Source organism: Lepidochelys kempii, chromosome 12 (assembly GCF_965140265.1).
Source record: "Lepidochelys kempii isolate rLepKem1 chromosome 12, rLepKem1.hap2, whole genome shotgun sequence".
Classification (NCBI taxonomy): domain Eukaryota; kingdom Metazoa; phylum Chordata; order Testudines; family Cheloniidae; genus Lepidochelys; species Lepidochelys kempii.
The window spans coordinates 13,721,785-13,744,845 of record NC_133267.1 but is presented as its reverse complement, the minus strand read 5'-3'; the positions used below and the strand labels follow the sequence as shown (position 1 = coordinate 13,744,845).

The 23,061-nt window shown below is 42.7% G+C and overlaps 1 protein-coding gene across 15 annotated transcripts in view; it reads left to right on the top strand.

Annotated features, from left to right (window-relative positions):
- The window catches only part of CHD9 (chromodomain helicase DNA binding protein 9), a 188,781-nt gene that overhangs the window by 149,236 nt on the left and 16,484 nt on the right, over window positions 1–23,061 (top strand). For 11 of the 15 annotated variants that reach the window (XR_012154463.1, XM_073307627.1, XM_073307626.1 and 8 more), the window contains 5 exons: window positions 2,300–2,463; window positions 8,747–9,019; window positions 9,815–9,983; window positions 12,480–12,619; window positions 13,274–13,495. Coding sequence is in view for 14 of the 15 variants with exons in the window: in XM_073307627.1 (XP_073163728.1) it covers window positions 2,300–2,463; window positions 8,747–9,019; window positions 9,815–9,983; window positions 12,480–12,619; window positions 13,274–13,495 (968 nt within the window). In the remaining variant the exon portion in view is untranslated. The remainder of the gene's footprint in view (window positions 1–2,299; window positions 2,464–8,746; window positions 9,020–9,814; window positions 9,984–12,479; window positions 12,620–13,273; window positions 13,496–23,061) is intronic. The other 4 variants (XM_073307622.1, XM_073307629.1, XM_073307623.1 and 1 more) reach the window with 3 other exon arrangements.

The window sequence follows — 23,061 nt, the reverse complement described above, 5'->3', positions numbered from 1 at the left end:
GGATTTGCATGCTTAGCAACTGTCCTATTCTGCATGAAAACAATACTTCAGCTGACGGAAGGGATAGCCAAAACACTTCTACCTCCACCCTACCTACAGGGCTCTCTGGAGCAGTGGTTCTCAAAGCCGGTCCGCCACTTGTTCAGGAAAAGCCCCTGGCGGGCCGGACCGGTTAGTTTACCGGCTGCATCCGCAGGTTCGGCCGATCGCGGCACCCACTGGCTGCGGTTCACCGCTCCAGGCCAATGGGGGCCGCAGGAAGGGCGGCCAGCACGTCCCTTGGCTCGCGCCGCTTCCCACAGCCCCCATTGGCCTGGATCAGTGAACCGCGGCCAGTGGGAGCCACAATCGGCCGAACCTGCGGACGCGGCAGGTAAACAAACCGGTCCGGCCCGCCAGGGGCTTTCCCTGAACAAGCGGTGGACCAGCTTTGAGAACCACTGCTCTAGAGCAGTGTTCCTCTCAACCTTTTTGATACAAGGAACCTTTCTGCTGCCTTCCTAAACTATGTCAGGGAGATCTGAGTGACTGGCTCTGATCCACAGACTGTTCATTGAGAAATACTGCTCTAGAGGAAGAAAGTTTTCAGCAGGCCCTACGTATTGGACCTTCATGGAAGGGGCGGGGGGAATACTGGAAAAATGGGTTACATATCAGTTTGAAATAGAGAGGTGGTCCCAAGCATTCAAAATCCATTTCAGTTTTTGAAGTATTAATATTTGGGAGCTGAGATTTGACAAGCATGTTATGAGTTGCCTTTTGTTATCTAGGGCATTCTCACCTTTGTATTGTGACTGCTCGGTGCTGTGCCACAAGTAGATTCTGGGTGCAAAGCCAGTTTAGCCACTATGAGATGATATTCCCTTCAGTCTCCCTTGCACAGGGGGGTCGTCTGGTGGTGTGGAGCTAGGTTAGTCATTAACTGTGTTTAGAGAACGGAGATATTGCTGGGACTGCACTACACCCTGCTGATCCCAAGCTGCCTTATCAGTCTGTTGGTAGGTACTATTTACAATGTCCTTCAGACTGTGCTGAATTATGCTTGGGACCATCCTGATGCACATCTGGTCCAGGATCAGGGAGTAGCGGGGAAGGGCTCAGCACAGAGGCAAATTGTGGTCTTCTACCATAGAAACTTTTAATTTTTTGTCAAATAAGTGGTGGGTAGCATTTTTTATCAATATTTTATGATTAGAGTGATAATGGAAACACTTTTTTGTAGAAAGTGGAGTGTTGTGACACAAATGCTTTTTCTACAAAAATAAAAAACCACACACACTCTCACCCACCCATCCTCCGTAACTTAACCACACAATGCATAACTAAAATATATGGTATTAACTGATTTTAAGCAATGAAAGCAATTAAAATCTCCATCTTTCGCTCTCACTTATGTACGCAATTGTAATCTTGCATTTTTTGTTACACATAAGTTTGAGCCTTGCAGAATTATCTCACATTGCTCTTGCATCTGTACTCTTTCCTACGCAGCATTGGTTGTTAGTTTAAAAATATGTCTGGCCTTGCTACCAGGAAATTTATACTGTGCAAACACAGAGACATAATATCCCTGATTTTCTTCTTCTGTTGGAGATGATCTGGAAGAGGAAAGAAATAAAAAATGGAGGTTGGGATGTGTGGAAAATATGTGAGGGTCAGGGGAGAAGAAGAAACAGTGGAATGTTAGTTGAAAAGAAACTCAGAATTTAAAAATGAGTGTTTAAAATTGTAATATGATGTAGACATACCATATTAAAAAAATTTGGGGGAGGCAAATGGAGCCTTCTACACCCCATCTAATAAGTGAAATGGACCACATATAACAAGTAATATCTCCTCAATAGATTTACCACACTCTGGTGACAACCACTTTGCTTTCCATGCTTACTTTTCTATTTAAAAATGGAATTGATTTATTGTCTTGAAATCACATTTTGTTTCACTTCAAATTGAAATGTGTGTGTTCTAAAATGGTCACAAGGGATTTCATATCAGACTTTAGCAAGCAACCTGTTTTGAAATATCTGAATACTTCACATGTTAAGCTCTAGAAAAGAGAACAGGAATATAGTTATGTGCAGAGTAGTAGTAGTTCACAATTTACATGAAAGAGCTTCAGCACTCCTAATTTAAAAATCAGCGTTGCATATACCCAGAATAAAAATTTCATTTTTCGTTTTATATTCGTGTTCAAATTTTTCTTTCCAAATCTTTACATACTTTGTATGAGCATTCTAAAAAAACCCCTATGGTATATTTTTCTATACAGCTTCAAGTTATATGTAGTACTTTTATTTAGCAGAAGGAACCCCTCACATCAAAGCATATGACGAAGAGAGCGTAGCCTCTCTGAGCACCACACAAGATGAGACCCAGGACTGTTGCCAGTTGAACAACGGGACGCCAAATTCCAGCTATCTCTTGCAAGGTGGATACATGTTGGCTGCATCCTATTGGCCAAAGGTAAGTTTGTAATACCATTTTCAGGCTCAAATGTTATAGCTGGGTCATTTTTCTTGGGGTTAAAATAGACGAGTTAAAATAGTAAGCTGGGGGTGAATCCTGTTGTGACTATGCCGATATGATGTTTTGGGTTTCGAATCAGACCAGTCAGGTTTAGTCATTGCCTGGCCTGGAACTCTGGATGTCTTAAATGTTATGCTGCTGTGGCTTATAGCCCTGACATCAACAGCCAGCATGCAAGCATGCAGAGCACACTCTGGCTTCCACCTCCCAGTTACGTTTTGCAGGGTGACCCGAAGACCCTCCCTGTCCTGTATTTCCCCCAAAATGTCTGCCCTGTAGTGTCCAGCCCTCTCACTGACAACTTATAGAAGTTAAGTTTGCTGCACCCTTCAAGAGACAGTACCTGGCAGCTTATTACCTTAACTGGGGTTAACACACTGAGTTGGTGTATAGTACAAGTAAAACAAGTTTGTTAAACAAAAAAGTCTTATGTTTAAGAGATACCAAGTATAAGGAATAAAGATAGAAAAGGTTACAAGCAAACAAAAGTAAAAATACGCTTCTAAGATTAAAACTTACTTTCAACAAGTTGCAATATTTGCTTAAGCAGGTTTTTCATCTGTATTTAGTTCCTAGAGACTTCAAACTGCTTGGTTAAAGGATCCACTATTCTGTGATTTCAAGAGCTCTGGCCCCTTTAGTCTCTCATGTGAAGGAAGGCAAAAGCCAAGGAAGGCAAAATGGCTTTCTCTCTTTATATCTTTCCAAAGTTCAGTGGTGCTGCTTCAAGAGGCAGGAAGGCTTCGGGAAGTGGGGGGTGCACTCTCCATACCCCATCGAGATTAAGTGGTCATCTTTCCCCACTTGCTCTCCTGATGGCTTTGTTTACCATGCATGTAAATGTGCTTTTCTTTGTCTTTGGTCACACCTTGCTTAATTTACACCAGAAATACATTCAAGCAATGTGAAAACACACTCAGTTAAAGCTCAGGCGCAGCATCTGTAGTTTTCCTTAAAGATATCCCTGTTACTGAAATCTGCAGAGCAGCGACCTGGCACTTTTTATACACCTTCGCTAGGCACTGTGTACTGGGTGTGAACAACTGCATCTGATGCAAAACTACCCTGCCTAGAGAAGCAATGTATGTCATAGGATTCTAGGATTCCTTAGAGACACGGCTTGTGAATCACCAGAAGTGCACAACACATAGGGACAATCCCTGGAAGAAGGAGGATGGGTTACTCATCTTGTAGTAACAGGAGTTCTTTGAGATGTCTTTTCCCTATGTATAGTGCACTACCTGCCCTCTTTCCCCGCTTCCTGGTCTCCTACTGGGAACTGGTGGTAAAGAAGGAACTGAGATGGTGGCAGTCTGGCAATCCCACCCTTTATTCCTGTGATGTGGTACACAAGGAGAGGAGAGGCACATGGGTGGACCAGATGGACAGTGCTAGGTAAAAATGTATAGTTTTTGGAGTGCTTGCTCATGTCCATTCCATATTAGGTGTGTGTGCTCTCCACATGCACTGGTGCTGGAAGTTTTTCCCTTAGCAGTATCCGTAGAGGACCGGTTCTGGCACCCTGTGGAGTGGCACCTGCATGGCGTGGTATGAGGAGCACTGCCGGCTCCCCCCACCCTGAATTCCTTCTTGCTGCCAGTCACTCTGCTGGAACTTCTGCTGCTTCGGCTAACTTCAGACCGCTGGTCCTCAATACCGTGGCGGAGTGTTATATCCTACAGTTTACTTCTACCCCCCCCTTACCCGGTCCCTCTTCAGGGACCCTTCTCACAAGAGTCTCCTCATGCAGGAGGTAAAGGGGTTGCTGCAATTGGGTGCGGTGGAAGAAGTTCCTCTCGACTACAGGAACAAGAGGTTGTATTCCCGGTACCACTTAATCCCAAAGGCCAAGGTCCGTCTGAGGTCCATCCTGGACATGAGGGACCTCAATAAGTATCTAAAGAAGCATGGTCTCCTTGGCTTCTATCATCCCCTCCCTGGATCCGGGAGACCTGCCCTTGACTAGAAGGACATGGACTTCCACATAGCAGTCTTTCAAGGTCACAGACGCTTCCTTCGGTTTACAGTGGGCCCCCACCACTACCAGTTTGCGGTCCTCCCGTTCGGCTTGGCAACAGCACCCAGAGTGTTTACCAATTGCATGTCGGTGATGGCTGCTCACCTCAGATGTTGGGGTATCCAGATCTACTCATACCTTGATGACTGGCTAATCAAGGGCAACTCCATGTCTCAGTTCCAAGAGGATGATGTGGTGCTGCAAGCCATGTGCCGCCTACTGGTAAATGACAAAAAGTCTTTGTTCATTTGGAGCAGTGCTCAACTCAACCTGCGCCAGAGCGTTCCTGCCGTTAGAAAGGTTCCAGACGTTGATGGACCTCATCGCAGAGGTCTCTGCGTTCCCCCTGACTATGGCCAGGGTTTGCCTGCACCTGCTGGGTCACATGGCAGCATGCACATACATTGTCCACCATGCCAGGCTCTGGATGCGGCCCCTGCAGCAATGGCTGGCAATGGTCTATTCCCAGTCCAGAGATCACCTGGACAAGGTTGTTACCATTCGCCCTATGGTACTTGCCTCACTGTGATGGTGGACCGATCACACAATCTTCCTACAGGGGGTTCTGTTCAACACCCACCATCACTCCATTGAATTAGTATCGGACGCCTTGGATTTCGGCTAGGGTGCGCACCTTGTTGATCTCCAGACCCAGGATATGTGGTCCCCAGAGGAGATGATGTTACACATAAATGTCAAAGAACTCAGGGCAGTCCCCTTGGCATGCAGTCTTCCTACCTCACCTGTCGGGCAAGGTGGTGAGAGTCCTGACGGACAACACTGCCTCGATGTTCTACATCAACAGGCAAGGGAGAGCACGTTCATAGACTCTCTGCCAAGAAGCACTCCATCTTTGGGATTTCTGCATCAGCACCGAAATCCATCTGGAAGCTTGTCACCTCCCTGGTGTCAAGAACACGCTAGCAGATCACCCCAGCAGGGACTTCTCCTCTCACCATGAGTGGTTGCTCCACCCGGAGGTAGCCTGCATGATCTTTCAGAGGTGGGGAACTCCCCAAGTGGACCTGTTCGTCACCAGGCTAAACAGGAAATGCCACCGGTTTTGTTCACAGCAAGACCTGGGCAAAGACTCCCTCTCCGATTCCTTTCTCCTGTCGTGGTCAGGGAACCTGAAGTACGCATTCCCTGCAATTCCTCTCATCAGCAGGGTCCTGGCAAAGATCAAGAGAGACAAGGGACAAGTTATCATGGTCTCCCTGGCTTGGCCTCACCAGCACTGGTTTTGCACGCTCATGAACCTGGCAGCAGCCCCTCCCTGGCCCCTGCCCAACTGTTCCTGCCTGCTCTTTTTGTGAAAGGTCTCCTTCCTGGTGGCTTGAAGGGTCTCTGAAATCAGAGTGCTTACGTCAGAGCCACCCTACATGGTGTTCTATAAGGACAACGTTGAACTGCGACCGCACTCTGCCTTTTTACCCAAGGTAGTTTCGCAGTTTCACACTAATCAGGACATATTTTTACCAGTCCTCTTCCCAAAACCTCATAAATCTGATAAAGAGTGCAGGTTACACACTGTGGACAATAGGAAAGCACTAGCCTTTTATATAGAAAGAACTAAGTCATTCCGTAAGTCAACACAATTTTTCATCACAGTAGTGGACAGAACGAAAAGTCTACCTCTTTCTGCTCAGAGAATTTCCTCTTGGATCACCACCTGCATCAGGTTTTGTTATGAAGAGGCAAAGATACCACTGCTGATGATCATTACCGCCCATTCCACCAGAGCGCAGGCCTCGTTAGCATCCTTCCTGGCCCAGGTGCCAATTCAAGATATCTGCAGGGCCGCTACCTGGTCATCCATCCATACCTCCATACCCATTACACCCAGCAGGTCCAGGGCAATGCCAGCTTTGACAGAGGAGTGTTACAATTCGCATGGCCGTGAATTCCAAGCTCGCCTCCAGGGATACCACTTGTGAGTCACCTAGAATGGAATCGACATGAACAAGCACTCGAAGAAGAAAAAAGGTTACCTACCTCTCGTAACTGTTGTTCTTCAAGACGTGTTGCTCATGTCCATTCTATGACAGGCCCTCCTACCCCTCTGTTGGCAAGAGTTGCCGGCAAGAAGGAACTTACAGGGCATAGGGTTGGCGATGCCTCATATACTGGTGCATGAGTGCGGGACTCCAGAGGGTGCCAGTCAGCCCTACGGATACCACTAAGGCAAAAAATTCCAACAGTGGTGCACGTGGGCGCACGCATACCTAGAATGGAATGGACATGAGCAACACATCTCAAAGAACAACAGTTACGAGAGGTAGGTAACTGTTTTTTACTGCATGGTGAGTAAATCTATCCTTTTACATGTATTAGTGGCTTGTTCTCAACTGTACTAGTGGCAAACTATGAAGATTTTGTGATTTGTTAAAATGTATACTTAAAATATAAACTTTAATCCCAGTGATTAATATACTTTTGACAATTGCCTTCACAATGGAAAAGGATAGATATTATTTTAAAAATGAAAGATTAGATTAGCTTTGACACTTGACGTGAAAATCAGAAGATCCAAGAGGAATACTTTATGGGCGTCTAAAGCTAATCTTGTTTTCACAGTCCCCTGCTATGCTTATGGTTTGCAGAACATCTGGCTTATAAAATCACCACCTTCTTGGACATGCTAGTTGGATTTTAAGTAGATTCAACTTCATTTTTGAATTTTCTGGGATTTATATTTTATTCAGTAGTTCTAAAGTTATTTTAACATAATTTTGTAGAATGTAAGGGTCACTGGTGGTGTTCTAATTCTTCTACATGCTACTTTCCAAAGAATCTGTGTTCCCCTCTACAAAACTGTTTTAAATTATGTAGATAACTATAACACAGTCTTAGAGTAAAATTTCATTGTATTTGTTAAAGGCATGTAGTATATTATAAAAAAAATAGCTATTGGTTTCTCAATTTGCAGTGGTAAAGATCTCATTCACTGGAGGCAGGCATGGATTGCACTGAGGCTTGAAAATACGCAGCCAGATTGGAAGCTTCTGATGAAGGCATTGTTTTCAGAAGTCAAGCAGTTTAGGAGGGCCTGAAAGGGAACTTCATGACAAAGAAAGAGACAAAAAGGGTGGGGGAGCTCAGAAGAGAGAGATTACTATTAGTATCTGAAATTCAGGAGCTTTTAATCTCCACTACATTAACATCATGAATATTTTTCTTAAAAATAACTTTGGTTTCAATGTTCATGATTTTCAATTTTCAAGAGCATCACTTGAGCTCTTCTTAAATGGTCTAATTTTCATAGGGAAGGTGGAAGGCCCATTTAGAATGTGTCAAAATGAACACCCACAAATAGAGGCATAACAAAACAACTAATCATTTTTGAAAATGTAGGCCCTTGTTCTGAATGTGGTGGTGTAGAACACAATCAAGATTAGGAGAGAATTGTAAAGAGCATTTTATATGTTGGGCAGTTTATTTCTTGGACAAATATGTGTGCTCTAATGGTATCAGCAAACTTTATGGATTTTATTTTTATATTACATAGGTTCTAAAAGGGTCCCTTACATTTTATTTGGGGAATTCAGCATGTATTGCTTAAGGTCTAAGTACGTGCTTGACTTTTCAGTGGGACTGTTTGTGTGTTTAAAATTAAATATGTGCTTTGCCGGCTTGTGACCTAAGGTATTTGAATCAGGAGCGGAACAGATTCAAACATGACAACAGGAACTGTGAATAAGAGCATGCACATTTATTTTTATATTTGTGGCTGGTTATTATATTATTGTAGCATCTACATATGTTAGGTGATAGTCCCTGCCCCAAATGGTCATGGCCAAAAATCTGCATACACTTCTGCACTGTTTCATTTTACTATCCAGAGTATTCCCATTAAAATTAATGGGACTACTCATGTGAGTAAAGCGAAGCATGTGCTTAAGTATTTGCAGGAGCAGGACCAAAATAGACAAGATACACAAAGGGTAGAAGAAAGGAAGTACCATTGTCCACATTTTGCAAATGGTTATGTGAAGTATAGAGAGATTGTGATTTATCCAAAGCCACACAGGAAAATGTTGTAGAGCCAGGAATTGAACCCAAATCCTGAGTGCAAGTCCAGTGATTTAACCATAAGATTATCCTTACTCTTCTTTGTAGAAGAGTAGGGTTTGCATTCTGAATGGCATCATGTATAGATTTTATAAGCAGTTCCTTTGTAAAAAGTTTTCTCTTTTTTTCTAGGATCGAGTTATGATTAACCGACTAGACAGTATTTGTCAAACAGTGTTGAAAGGTAAATGGCCTTCGGCAAGAAGAAGCTATGACAGCAATACAGTAGCATCTTTCTACACAACCAAACTTCTGGACAGCCCGGGTGCAGCTGCAGACTACAGCGAACCTAGTGCACCAACTCCCCCAACTGCAGGTGTTAAGGAAGAACATGATCAGTCGCCACAGATGCCAAAGGTGAAGAAGCATGTACGAGAAAAGGAGTTTACAGTGAAAATCAATGACGTATGTTTATTTTTATTGCCCTAGGACCTGATTGCGATTGCGGTGTGCGGCATGCTTTACCTGCAAGTGGCTGCCTGCTCTCACTCTTACTTCCTTTGCACATTAGTTTACGGGTATTTGGATATGTTTCTTTTGGGCATTGGGCATTTTTAAATTTACATATCCTACTAGAGGGATCATCATTGAATGTATGTCCCTCTTTAAACTTCTGAAATCCTGCTGTTAAGATGCTTCCTCAAATGGTTTGTTTTATGCAGTTTCTAACAGTCTGGTTAGTTGCATAAATAATAGGTGTTTCCAGTGAGTTTGACTTTTTTTGAACATTTTAGCATGCCCTACTCAAATTAGCACTTTATAATTTCATGTGCTTCTAAAAAGGTTACAACTAAATCCTGTAGTTTCACATACATACTAGAGGTGTCTAAAATACCCATTTCCTGTGTTTGTAATTTGAGATTTGTTGGTAGTAAGTACAAATAGATGAGAACTCTGTTCTAGTAATTGGATTTGGGATTTGCATAGGATGAGATTAAGGAAGTAGATAGATGTTCAGTATCTGAATTTTTCAATTAAGATATTAATTTTTTCACAATTTGTATTCAGAAAGGTGGTCCTGTAAAATTTCTGGTTAGACTGGTTACTTTGAAGAAAAGCAAGGCTTGATTAAAGTCTTGTGTGATCTCATTTTCCCTCAACTCTTCTGTAATAGATGTGTTTTATGCGAGAATCCTGAACTATGAAGTAGTCATTTCTGTCTCAGAAGACAGTCTTCTAACCCTGGCATTTGTTTAACAGGAAGGTGGTTTGAAGTTGACTTTTCAGAAGCAGGGGTTTTCTCAAAAAAGGCTGTTTGAAAGTGAAGAAGGCACGTTAGGACAGCAGCAATACCTGGCTCGGCTTCGTGAGCTCCAGAATGCTTCAGAGACCAGCCTTGTCAATTTTCCAAAATCCTTACCAGAATCAGGTAAACATTATGATTTATTATAGTGTCAATTTACATAATGCTCCCTGGTCACAAGAATCTCTTTGACAGTGTACATTGTAGGGAAATAGACAAAGAGCCATTATACTTTGTCTGCCATTTTCTATCTGTGTTAATTTTCTGTGCTCTTTGTAATCTGTCTCCTGTGTCTGAGGCAATCAAACAGTCAAGTATATGAAAGTCATTAAGTTCCAGAGGTTAATTACACATTTTTTGTGGGGGGGAATTCCTTTTATACTTTTGAAATTTGTTACCTCTCCGTTTCATTGGATGCCTTCTAGTTCTTGTGATGGTGTCATGACTTCTTTGGTGCTACTATGGTCTCATTGTAGTAAACTCATATTTAGATTTTTCTATGGATATTTAGCCTAGTAATCTTCAGTAGCTTTATTTTATAAATAAGTATTCAGAAAATGTCTAAAAGGGATATTATTTACCCTGTACATTACAATAGCTTCTTAAGAACTTAATGTAATTGTGTTTGTGTGTGTGTATATATATAAAATTGTAACCCAGTAGACCATAATGACTCGTATAGAGACATAATCTCTCACATACACCTGAGTTATGCATGTGAGTAACATTTATGAAAAGTAATGTGTGTAAACATGAAGTAGACACAATGTTTAAGATGTTCATAATATTGACCAATTGTTTACACAGTTTTTTTAAAATCTAAGCTCAAGTTACAGCAATTCCAAAATATATCTTTCACTTAGAAAAATGTACACATTTTTCATTTATGTAAAATGGAAGCTTATTGAAATCATTTTGTTGAATACAAGCTACATAAAAATACAGAAGTAGAAACTTGGTATGTCAAGTTTCAACTTAAAACAGGATAATACATCTCACATCCTTAAGCCTATTAAACATGTATAACAGTGTTGTCAACTTATGCAATATTTTGGGTCTTTAAGTGTTCTCATTCATTTATTTTTTCTTCAATCTTGCAAATTTTTGCCCTCATCTAAAATGGCTCCCATATCCCATTACCATCTGGGTCTGAAGGCACATGCTTCCCTTAGCAAGGTGCATTGTATATCCATTTGACTTTTTCAGATGAAAGTGAGGCTGCCCTCAGCAAAGATAGATGCCATCCTATTGGTTTCCAATGGCTCTGAAGCCAGGCTACTCTCAGGGAAGATAGTGTCCCCTTAGTCACTCTGTGAGGGCTGGGCAAATATAGAGGTGTTAGGAATGGGACTGTAGGGACTATCAGGGAATGGAGTGGGTAAGGGAACTGGACAGGGCACTATGAATCAAAGGATTCTGAGAAGCAGAGTACAGATAGGATGGGATACTAGGGAATGTTGGGATCAGGAGGCCATCTGAGGGGTGGCAGCAGGATATAAAGGCAAAGTGAGAGGAGCTGAAAGAGTGCAGAGGAATGTGGTATGGAAGAGAAAGAGAATGTGATGGATAAGAAACTGTGAGGTAAGGTAACTGTGAGGGAAATATGAGTAGGGGTGAATGTAGGTGACAGTAGAATGTGGGGAAATGTGTGGAAAGAATGTGAGTGCAGCAGCTGCCTATCCTGTTCAGCTAAGGACTGGATAGAATAGAATTGCCACATGCCCCCCCATGAGGACAATAGAAGGTAAGTGGTGTTCCCTCTAATCAGTGAAAAAAGATGCTGCATTTTTGTGTATATTTAAGGTTGCATTTTGACCCTAAGATGATCACACATACAGTATGCATGGGGAGCTCCCCCTTAAAGGTGAAAAATCAAGACAGGTGAAAAACTGTGATTTAAAACAAAAAAAACTCAACCCCCCCATGTTTTTAAGTTACTCTTAAGACATTATTTTGGAAGATGGTGTAGTGTCTCATATGTTGAATGTTGAGCTTGTCAGTGCCTTGATGGAGATTCTTAAATGGGTACAACTTTCTAGGAATTTAAGTCCAAAACATGTTACCTTAAAATTGGTTCATTATGTTGGTGAGTGATATTTACATATAGAATACTGGTCTGAGAACACTTGCTTTCCTTTTTTGGGGGGACCAATTTGGGGGACCCTTCTCAAACTGTTGTCATCCCTGCCGGCTTTGGAGCGGTTGTCTGCTAAAAACACTGTTCTGAGCTAATCATGGTCAGTCTAACAGCACTGAATGATGTTGGTTCGCAAATAAAGAAATAAAATGCAGTAAGCACTGATGGCTTCTTCTGTAATAGAAAATTAAATTAAATCATTTGGAGTTAAAAAAAAATCTTTCCCTTGTACAATGGACATGGAAAAATAGTTGATCGTTTTAATTTTAATAGTACTAGCAGCTGCAACTATGATTTATTGATCCCTTTTGTTTTTTCTGTACTTGTTACAGGGTCTCTTTAGCAGTTTGATTTTTTGTTTATATGTGGGAATTATCTGTAAACTACTCTATTTCAAATTATGGAACTTTTTTATTGAATGTGTTCCTGATTATAAATGGAACACACCTTTGACTCATTAATGATATGCATTATTAATTTGATAGGTGCTTCCAATCAGTTAACAGTTAATGCTAATGGAGTGATGGTCGACAGCCAGCCTGTAGTCAAAAAGAGGAGAGGAAGGAGAAAGAATGTAGAAGGAGTTGACATCCTCTTTATAAATAGAAATAAACCACCTAATCATGTAAGTAAATCTGATTCTATATCCAAAATACAAGTTCAATTTTACTCTGAATTTCTTAATTGAGCATATTGTGCTGCGAACAAATAATTGCTAAACTTTAGCATTCAAATGATTTCATCTGGAATTACTCAGTATAAGCTTATAATTAAGGTCCTACTTAACTTGCAATATTGTGAAAATTGCAGATTCTGCAATATTACACTTCCACTGCAATTTTGACAGTGGGAGCCCTGGCTCCTTCCGTCAGCCCCAGGCAGCCAACAGCAGGAGCCACCACTCTCAGCCATGGATAGCCGAAAGTGGAAAATCGCACAAAAGTAATAATGGACTTCATTACTCCAAATAATAAGGTCCATTGTTACTTTTCTGCAATTTTCCATGACTTGTTCACAATTTTTTGATGATCATCCCGCAATTCAAGTATTACCTTACTTATAATCTTTTAAATGTGAGCTGGAAAGGATTTTTATTAAAAACAAACAAAAAGCCACATCTATGGTATTGCTTAATTACAATATGGAAAATTACATATAGATCTCTTTCAGAATGTAATTGGCTGTGTATTTAACTAAATTGGAGACCACCTACAAATTCTTTGTGACATTTGTTTTCCAATGTATTGCGTGTTTCTCAGAATATTTTATCTTTCTACAGGTTAGTCCAGGCATTAACACCTCGCAAGTTGCTCCAGTAATAAACCCAACACTTACTTATGCTCAGTCCCAAGGTCTACTTGATGAAGAAAGCCCAGTTCCTGTCATTAACCTGAAAGATGGAACAAGACTTGCAGGTGATGATGCACCAAAAAGGAAGGATTTAGAAAAATGGCTTAAGGAACATCCTGGTTATGTTGAAGATTTAGGAGCTTTTATTCCTGTGAGTATTCTTTTGAACTCTGCTTCAGCTAAATAGTGAGTCTCATTCTGCCTCTGCATATTGTATTTAAATTTGTAATATATACCACCTGGGATTCCTTATTCTCTTCTTTTTTCCCCCCTTCTTTATTTTCACTTGATTTGAAGCGGAAGTCTATGGGATGGTCTCTTAATTTCTATCTATCTTCTTCCCATCTCCATGCAATTTGTACACTAAGGCCAGCCCAGGAATATAGCATTTAATCACTAATAAAAAATAATCAATAGCAAGATGCATTATCTGTTGCCATTTTTTATGGAGACTAATCCATTTCAAATATTTCTTTAATGAAAATTAGGAAATATGTATTCATGTGATGTTTCATTACTTTTAAATGATACTGAAAATAGATGCGTGCATTCTCACAATTATGCAAGAAGAGTAAGTTAGTTACAGTGGAATAAATATCATAGGGACCTATATTTTAAATGCTTAGTAATGTCAAATGGATTTGCTATTCCCACCTTGATACCTCTGAGCTTGCAATCTACTGATCCATAAATCTGCACATAACAGACATTAATGGGATATTATCACATTTATGGGATTAAAACCAAAAATTTTCTGTTCTCTAAAAGTGTTTTAATATGAAGTAATATAGGATAAACTGGTATACCCAGAAGTAAAGTACTCCTGAAAATTGCAATTTTATAAATACAAAAGGGGAAGCAGGAAATGATGAGCTCGAAATGGAATTGTTTGTGTACCTTTTGTCTTGCACTGGGTGTATATAAATTTGGTTAAATTTTGGACTAAATTCTAATATTTCAGTTTAAGAATAATTTCAAATAACTATTAGAAGCTGAATAACTAAAAGGAGGCATCAGTATTCTCCAGCTACGTGTATCATAGACTCTCAGCCACTTTTTCTCCTCCTCCTCTTCTTCGTGACTGGTTCGTGTCAGGCCTGTCCATTCTGTCCTTGCACTGTTGGTAAACCTCTCAGGGTATTAGGAGGTTGAGGATGCTAAGTATATTAATACAATCTGTTGTAAATATTTCATTTTTATTCCAGTATCTTGTCTGTGCCCATTAAACAGTGTGTTTATTATCTATCTTAATGGTCAAGTCTTCAGAATGCTGATTGGTTGATAAATAATAAAAGTGCACCTTGATCATCTACATGCCCCTCAGGTGCAGACTCTTCACGCTAACAGGGACAGTCATATCTAACAAATTCTTCATCTTCCAAAGTTATGATCTTGACTAACTATGGGATTCTGTTATTGTAAATAATCCTGCTATATTAGAATAAATATGTAATACATGTTCTTCTATCGTTATTGTCGTAGCCACCAGTCTGCTCCAAATTTGACTTCAGCCAAATGCTGTTTCCAGTTTTTTTGGTCAAATAGTAAAATTAAGCAGTGAATACACTCATAAATTAAACATCTAATCTTATATAGTTTTTACGGTAATAGTTAAAAACAATGACTGTATGAGACATCAGAGGTAGTAAAAACTCTAGGAGGCAGGTGTGCCTCCTGTTGTGGTCCCTACACGCTGCTCTAGTGAAGTATGTGAACAATTTCCCCAGCACAGGAGTACCAGAGGTCCAATGTAAGTGTCACTATGTGATCTCTTGAGCAACTTCCAGCTGGAGGGGGCATGTCAAGTAGTCGTTGAGAGTCCATAGTGGTGATCACTGCAGAGATTTTGGGCTGTCGTGCAGCCTATAGGCCATCTTGAGGAGTCTGCCATAAATTAGTACAGAACATACCATTCATCTTGAAGTGATCGTCTGAATGTATATTCCAGACATGGGTTTGCATGCGCCCGAGTACAGAATTTTTTGCAAGCATTGTTGGCCCTCATATGCTATGTAGTTCTCCTTGTACTCTGAACTGGGGGAGTAAAGCAGTGAGGGCCAGTACTTCTCCAGGTCCTTCTTACCACTGGATGGTCTGAGTTGAAATCTTTGATATCTTCAGCTCCTTTCTACTGTATCACTTCTGTAAATATATTGTAAATAGTTTTAGTATTTTTCTCATATAGTATAGTTAGCTATTTTCTGTTCCCCTCCACCCCTCTCAAGAAGGAATTTTTCCCCCCAAGAAGGCTGAGATTATGCCTGGGATTTTGAGGTTCAAAAACTGCATTTCCTGCCATTGCTCCATTTCTGTGAGTAGTGAACATCAATATTGTCTCTGCTGCCTGGGTAAGGCTCACTTCTTAGCCAAGTGCAGCATCTGCTGCTCCTTTCCCCCCAGAACTCATGAGGGTTGGGAACTGAGGCTTAGGAAACACCTAATGGAGAAGGCTATGAGACAACAATCAGATCCAGATCAGAGAGACCCCTCCACCCGCAATACATCAGTCTCCTCAAGCATAAGTTGGGAATGAAGGCTAAGGCTTTTGGAGGCTAAGACTTCTAAGCCACTTCCAATGAGAGTAAAGGGCAAAGGGACAAACTGTCTTCTCTGAGGACTGCTCTGAAGAGAAAGGAGCCCTCCCCAACCCTGTCAGAGTCAGAAGAGCCTTCACACACAGGCATCAAGGACTTAGGCCCGAGTAAATCTTCTCAGCAGGAGAAGATGGTGTGGAAGGGTAGAGATCCACTGATTCTAGCATTGGTTCCTATGGCGAAGGCTCAAGCCAAACAGCCTCTGATGCTCACATCGTCATCTAGAGCAGATATAGTGCCTAAAGCAACATGGTCCAGATGAGATCAGACTTCCACTGTAACCAGGGAAACTCCTGTTCCATTGGCTCCATCAGTGAACTCTCCCCACACCTCCTGACAGTCTGAGATATTTGTCTCCATGGAGGACATTTTTGCTCTCCCTGATCATCCACCCCTCCTGTCGAGATCATCTTTATTTTGGGACATTGTCACTCCAGAGGAAGAGACTATCCCAAGGATGCAGAGTAATTCTCCCATCCCAACCTGCCAGCCTTGGTGTGCAGCCATCAGTACTATCAGTAGTCCAGGATCCAGTCTTTTTCTTACACGTATCTCTGATTGAGAACCACTCGTCTAGAGGAACAGCTACAGCCCTTGTTATGAGGAGAGACTTATGGTTACAATCTTCAGGTTTCATAGAATATCAGGGTTGGAAGGGACCTCAGGAGGTCATCTAGTCCAACCCCCTGCTCAAAAGCAGGACCCATCCCCAATTAAATCATCCCAGCCAGGGCTTTGTCAAGCCTGACCTTAAAAACTTCTAAGGAAGGAGATTCCACCACCTCCCTAGGCAACGCATTCCAGCATTTCACCACCCTCCTAGTGAAAAAGTTTTTCCTAATATCCAACCTAAACCTCCCCCACTGCAACTTGAGACCATTACTTCTTGTCCTGGGTACAGACTACCATCCAGGATCTGCCCTTTGATACGATCAATCTGTTTCATGAGGAGACAGATGAATCTCTCTGCTTCCTCAAGGACTCAAAGACAACTCTTCACTCTCTGGCATCTCTATACCCATGCCCCCAAAAGAAAATATCATCGACAGAGGTATAAGGTGGGACTACCTACCCAGCTCTTTTATCATCATTATCCTCAGGAACCACCACTAAAAGACAGAAGCTTTATAGGCCCAAGAATACAATCTCTGCAGCATCTTATTTCAGCCCTTAGTCCAAGAGTTTCTTTTTACGAGACTGTAGAAACCCCCACATACCTTTATTGTTGCCACATCATTTTTGATTTTTGGAGGCCACCTTACCCATATTGCTCGCAACTGGAGGGCCCTAACTGCCAACAAATGCGTACTGGAAGTTATTCATGGCAACTATCTGATCGAGTTTCTGGCTACTCCGACCCACAAACCCCCTTCACAGTTCCTTTTCAGGGACCATTCTAATGAGATGATTCTCCGACGGGAAGTGGACTCAAGTTTCTCGTCCTACACCCAGGTCACTTTCAGACCCCGGACCTCAATCAGAACTTGCCTTTCCCTTCTCAGCCACATGGCACCATGTACACACATGATGTCATTTTCCAGGCTTCATCTTCATTGTTGTCAAGCCTGTCTTCTCTCTGTGTACTCACCAGAGAGAGATGACATCAATTATCTCTGGTGGCAATTCCATCCAAGGTTTTGGACTCTGTCATCTGGTTAACAAAGCCAAAGTTCAGGTGGGGATCCCTTCCTTCACACTGACTCCCAAGGCAGTCATCTTGACTGATGCATGCCTCTTAGGTTAGGATGCTCATATGGGTGATCATACAGCATAGGGCCTGTGGACCTTTAGGGAGTCCAGAATGCAAAGGAATAGAACTCAAGGGGTTCATTGAGCCCGCAACGCCTTCCTCCCACTTACCTGATCCTGGTATGTTCAAGTAATGTTGGACATTAGGATAACTATATTCTATATATACAAGTATGGGAAACGAGAGCCCCATTCCACTTTGTATAGAGGCAGTCAACCTCTGGAATGATGCATCAGCCATCACATACCCCTTTCAGGAGTATACTTACCAGGGGGTGCAGAATTCCCTAGCAGACATCTCAGCAAACATTTTTCTGCTGCCCATGAATGGGAAAGTCACAGTTTGGTTCTCAGCAAGATCTTCACCCAATGGGAAATGCCAACCTCAAACCTTTTTGCCTCACACATGAACAAAAACATCCCCCATACTGCCCCAGAGCAGCCCTGGGCAGGGTCTCATTGGGAGATGCTCTTCTGCTCTTCCATCCTTAGAGGTTTTTAAGGCCCAGCTTGACAAAGCCTTAGCTGGGATGATTTAGTTGAGGTTGGTCCTGCTTTGAGCAGGGGATTGGACTAGATGACTGCCTGAGGTCTCTTCCAACCCTAATATTCTATTATTCTGATTCTGCTACTATGAAAGGATCACCTGAAGTATGCCATTCCTCCCATTCCATTAATACCACAAGCTCTATAGAAAATCTCTCAAGACAGAGCTCGAGTCATCCTTATTGTGCCCAACTAGATGATCACAATGGTCCCTTCTGGCCTTGGAATCTGTGAATCTGTATAAAATTGGCTGAGACAGTTCTGGTTTACAGATCTACTGAAGGCCTCAGCTCAGCCACCATAAACATCTGCCTATTTCCAGACCTTCTAACACAACACAAAGGCATTTTCAGGCACCCCCATTCCAGAACCACTGCAGATCATAGCTTAGTATTTGAATAAGCATCACATGTAAAGTGCTCATGTTCCAGAATGGTTCAATCTATCCTTAACAAAGCAGAAAAGACTCTACTAAGATATGTTATTCAGCCTAATGGAAGCATTTTTCCACTTGGGCTCAGCAACACCAGAACTGGCTGGAATCCCTGCTATCCTAGAATATTTTCTTACTTATGAGTCTCCAGGTCTCATTTTCAGTTCCTTCTAGGTGCATTTAGCAGCAATCAGTGCTTTTCATCCTCTGGCAGATAACCACATGATTTCACTCATCCTGTCACAACTCGTTTTTTGAAGGGGCTTCTTAGATCCTTTCCACTGTTGGTGAAGTTTGCACCTCAGTGGGACTTCAGTTTTGTTCTGTCATTTCTCACCAGCATCCCCTCAAGCCTCTGGTCACATGCTCTGTGGTCCATCTGTCTATGAAGTTGGCCTTTCTAATCACTATAACATCAGCCAGAAGATTCAGCAAGCTGGGGGCACTTACGGCAAACCAGCCATATACTGACTTCTATAAAGAAAAAGTCTCATTACATCCCACCCCAAATTCATCCTTAAAGAAGTTTCTGAGTTTCATATGACTCATACCATCCACTTACTGCTATTTTCCTCTCTTAACCACGTGCCTCGGATGAAATGAGGAGGCTGCATTCTCTGGATGTCCAAAGGGCCTTTTACTTACAAGGGCCTTTTGTCCAGTAGGCCTTTTACCTAAAAAGAACAAAAGACATTAGAAAGACATCTAAACTATTTCTTTCCATAGCAAAGAGATCATGGAGTCAAGCTGTATGTGTTTAGAGATTTTCGAAATGGATGTCTGATTGTATTATCCTTTGTGTTATCTGCTAGCTCACATTTTCCTCCTCTTCCCAGAGGGAGTGAGGGCTCATTCTATCAGAGCTCAAGGAACCTCTGCTACATCTCTGAAACTGTGGGTATGTCTACACTACAAAATTAGGTCGATTTTATAGAAATCAATTTTTAGACATCAATTTTATACAGTCGACTGTGTATGTACCCACTAAGTGCATTAAGTCAGAGGAGTGCGTCCTCGCTACCATGGCTAGCATCGACTTACAGAGTGATGCACTGTGGATAGCTATCCCACAGTTCCCACAGTCTCCGCTGCCCATTGGAATTCTGGGTTAAGCTCCCAATGCCTGATGGGGCGAAAACATTGTCGTGGGTGGTTTCGGGTACATGGCATTAGTCATCTCTCTCTCTGTGAAAGAAACGGCAGACAATAGTTTTGCGCCTTTTTTCTTGGGTTACCTGTGCAGACACCATACCATGGCAAGCATGGAGCCCGCTCAGCTCACCGTCACTGCTGCTGTTGTGAGCATTGTAAACACCTCGTGCATTATCCTAGAGTATATGCAGAACGGGCTAAGAGACGCCAGCATAAGGAGGATTTTGATGAGGACATGGACACAGACATTCCTGAAAGCACGGGCTGTGGCAATTGGGACATTATGGCAGCAGGAGGACTGGTTGATACAGTGGAACACTGATTCTGGGCCAGGCAAACAAGCACAAACTGGTGGAACCACATAGTATTGCAGGTATGGGATGATTCACAGTGGCTGTGAAACTTCTGCATACGTAAGGCCACTTCCTGGAACTCTGTGAGTTGCTTTCCCCCACCCTGAAGCGCAGGAATACCAAGATGAGAGCTGCCCTGACAATTGAGAAGCAAGTGGCGATAGCCCTGTGGAAGCTTGCAATGCCTGACTGCTACCAGTCAGTCAGGAATCAATTTGGAGTGGGCAAGTCTACTGTGGGGGCTGCTGTGATCCAAGTAGCCAATGCAATCATTGATGTTCTGTTATCAAGGGTAGTGACTCTGGGAAATGTGCAGGCTTTGCTGCAATGGGGTTCCCTAACTGTAGTGGAGCGATAGACGGATTGCATATCCCCATCTTGGTACTGGACCACCTTGCCAACCAGTATGTGAACTGCAAGGGGTACTTCTCAAAGGTGCTGCAAGCACTGGTGGATCACAAGGGACATTTCACCAACATCAACTTGGGATGGCTGGAACAGGTGCACGACGCTCGCATATTTAGGAACTCTGGGCTGTTTGAGCAGCTGCAAGAAGGGACTTACTTCCCAGACCAGAAAATTACCGTTGGGGATGTTGAAATGCCAATAGTTATCCTTGGGGAACCAGCTTATCCCTTGCTCCCTGGCTCATGAAGCCTTAAACAGGCAGCCTGGACAGTAGTAAGGAGCAGTTCAACTATAGGCTGAGCAAGTGCAGAATGGTGGTGGAATGTGCCTTTGGACATTTAAAAGCTCGCTGGTGCTGTTCGCTGACTAGGTCAGACCTCAGCGCAACCAACATTCCCATTGTTATTGCTGCTTGCTGTGTGCTCCATAATTTCTGTGAGAGTAAGGGGGAGACGTTTATGGCGGGGTGGGAGTTGAGGCAAATCGCCTGGCATCCGATTTTGAGCAGCCAGACACCAGGGCGATTAGAAGAGCATAGCAAGGCGCGCTGCGCATCAGAGAGGCTTTGAAAACCAGTTTCATGACTGGCTAGGCTTCGGTGTGACAGTTGTGTGTGTTTCTGCTTGATGCAAACCCACCCCCTTTGTTGATTTTAATTCCCTGTAAGCCAACAACCCTCTCCCCTTCGAAATAAAGTAACTACTGTTTTGAAACCAAGCATTCTTTCTTTATTAATTAAAAAAAAATGAGATAACGGACAAGGTAGCCCAGGTGGGGCGGGAGAGGAGGGAAGAACAAGGCCACATTGTTTGTTATAGCCACACTAAAAATCAAACTGTTTGAATGACAGCCTTCTGTTGTTTGGGCCGTCCTCTGGAGTGGAGTGGCTGGGTGCCCGGAGCGCGCCCTCCTCACCCCCCCATTCTTGGGCATCTGGGTGAGGCGGATATGGAACTTCAGAAGGAAGGTATGCAGTTATACGGTGGATGCAGCGGGGGTCTGTGCTCTTGTTGGTTTTCCTGCAGCTCCAACAGACGCTTCTTCGTCTCCGTTTGCTCCCCCAACAGACGGTATTGGTCTCCGGGAGCTATCCCTGTTGTAGCCTCTGTCCAACATGTCCTGTGAGATTTTGGCAAATATATTTGCATTTCTTCTTTTTGATCAGAGTTTGGCCTGCACAGATGCTTCTCCCCATACAGCAATCAGATCCAGTGTCTCCCTTTCAGTCCATGCTGCAGCTCGTTTGCAATTCTGGGGGGACTGCATGGTCACCTGTGCTGCTGAGTTTGGCACACCGAACAAACAGGAAATGAAATTTAAAAGTTCCCAGGGCTTTCCCTGTGTAGCTGGTAGTGCATCGGAGTTCAAAGCGCTGTCCAGAGCTGTCACAATGGAGCACTCTAGGATAGCTCCCGGAGGCCAGTACTGTTGATTTGTGTCTGCGCTACCCCAAATTCTACTCAGCAAGGTCGATTTTAACACTACTCCCCTCATCGGGGAGGAGTACAGAAGTCGATTTTAAGAGCCCTTTAGGTCGACAGAACGGGGTTGGTTGTGTGGACACAATCATTTTTAAATCGACCTAACGCAGCTAAATTCGACCTAACCCTGTAGTGTAGACCAGATCTGTCTCTACCCTGCCAGGAGGCTGATATCTAGAAGAGAGATGTAGGGCAGCTACTGGGAGCTCCTTGCATATCTTCACAATATATTATGCTTTGGTCCATCTTCTCTGGCAGATACAGCTGTAAGGATAACAGTATTAGTCAGCTCTCACTTCTTCATCCTCACACCCACCGTCTGTTTGAATGCTGCTTGTTAATCTCTCACCTATAGAATACACATAGGGACTATCACTTGAAGATGAAATGGAGGTTACTTATCTGTAACTGGAGGTTCTTCAAGATGTGCAGTCCCTATCTGTATTCCACTCCCTTCCCTCTGCTCCGGATTTTTTGGATATTAGGTAAGAGTAGGAACTGGAGAGGCATCGGCCCAGACTGTCCTTTATGCCCTCGGTTTGTAGCACAAGGAGAGCCATTGCACATGTGTGGGTTAAAAGATGCTACTTGCAAAAAATTCTGGACTCAGACATGTTGTGTGCATGCGTATCCATGTGTGGAACACAGATCACACATCTCAAAGAGCGTCCTATTTCATTTGTTACCTCAGTTTTCCTTTTTCTGTTGTCCTTTCCACCACTCTCCTCCCCCAGCAAACTGGCAACTGGGAGTGACAACTTAGTGTTTCATACTCATTACATCCCAGTGAATGCCATTACTCTACCATATGTTGACCAGCTGATATGTAAATGTATAATTGGAAAAAAAATTCTAAGTGTATTGATAAATTTTAAAAGAACATAATATGAATGTCCAGAATTTTATACTGAGATTTTCAGAGTAGTGCAGGGGATTTGGCCATGCGCTGCTTTGAGACTCTGTCTCAGTTTTTAAAATCAGAAGACAACAGCTGTACAGTA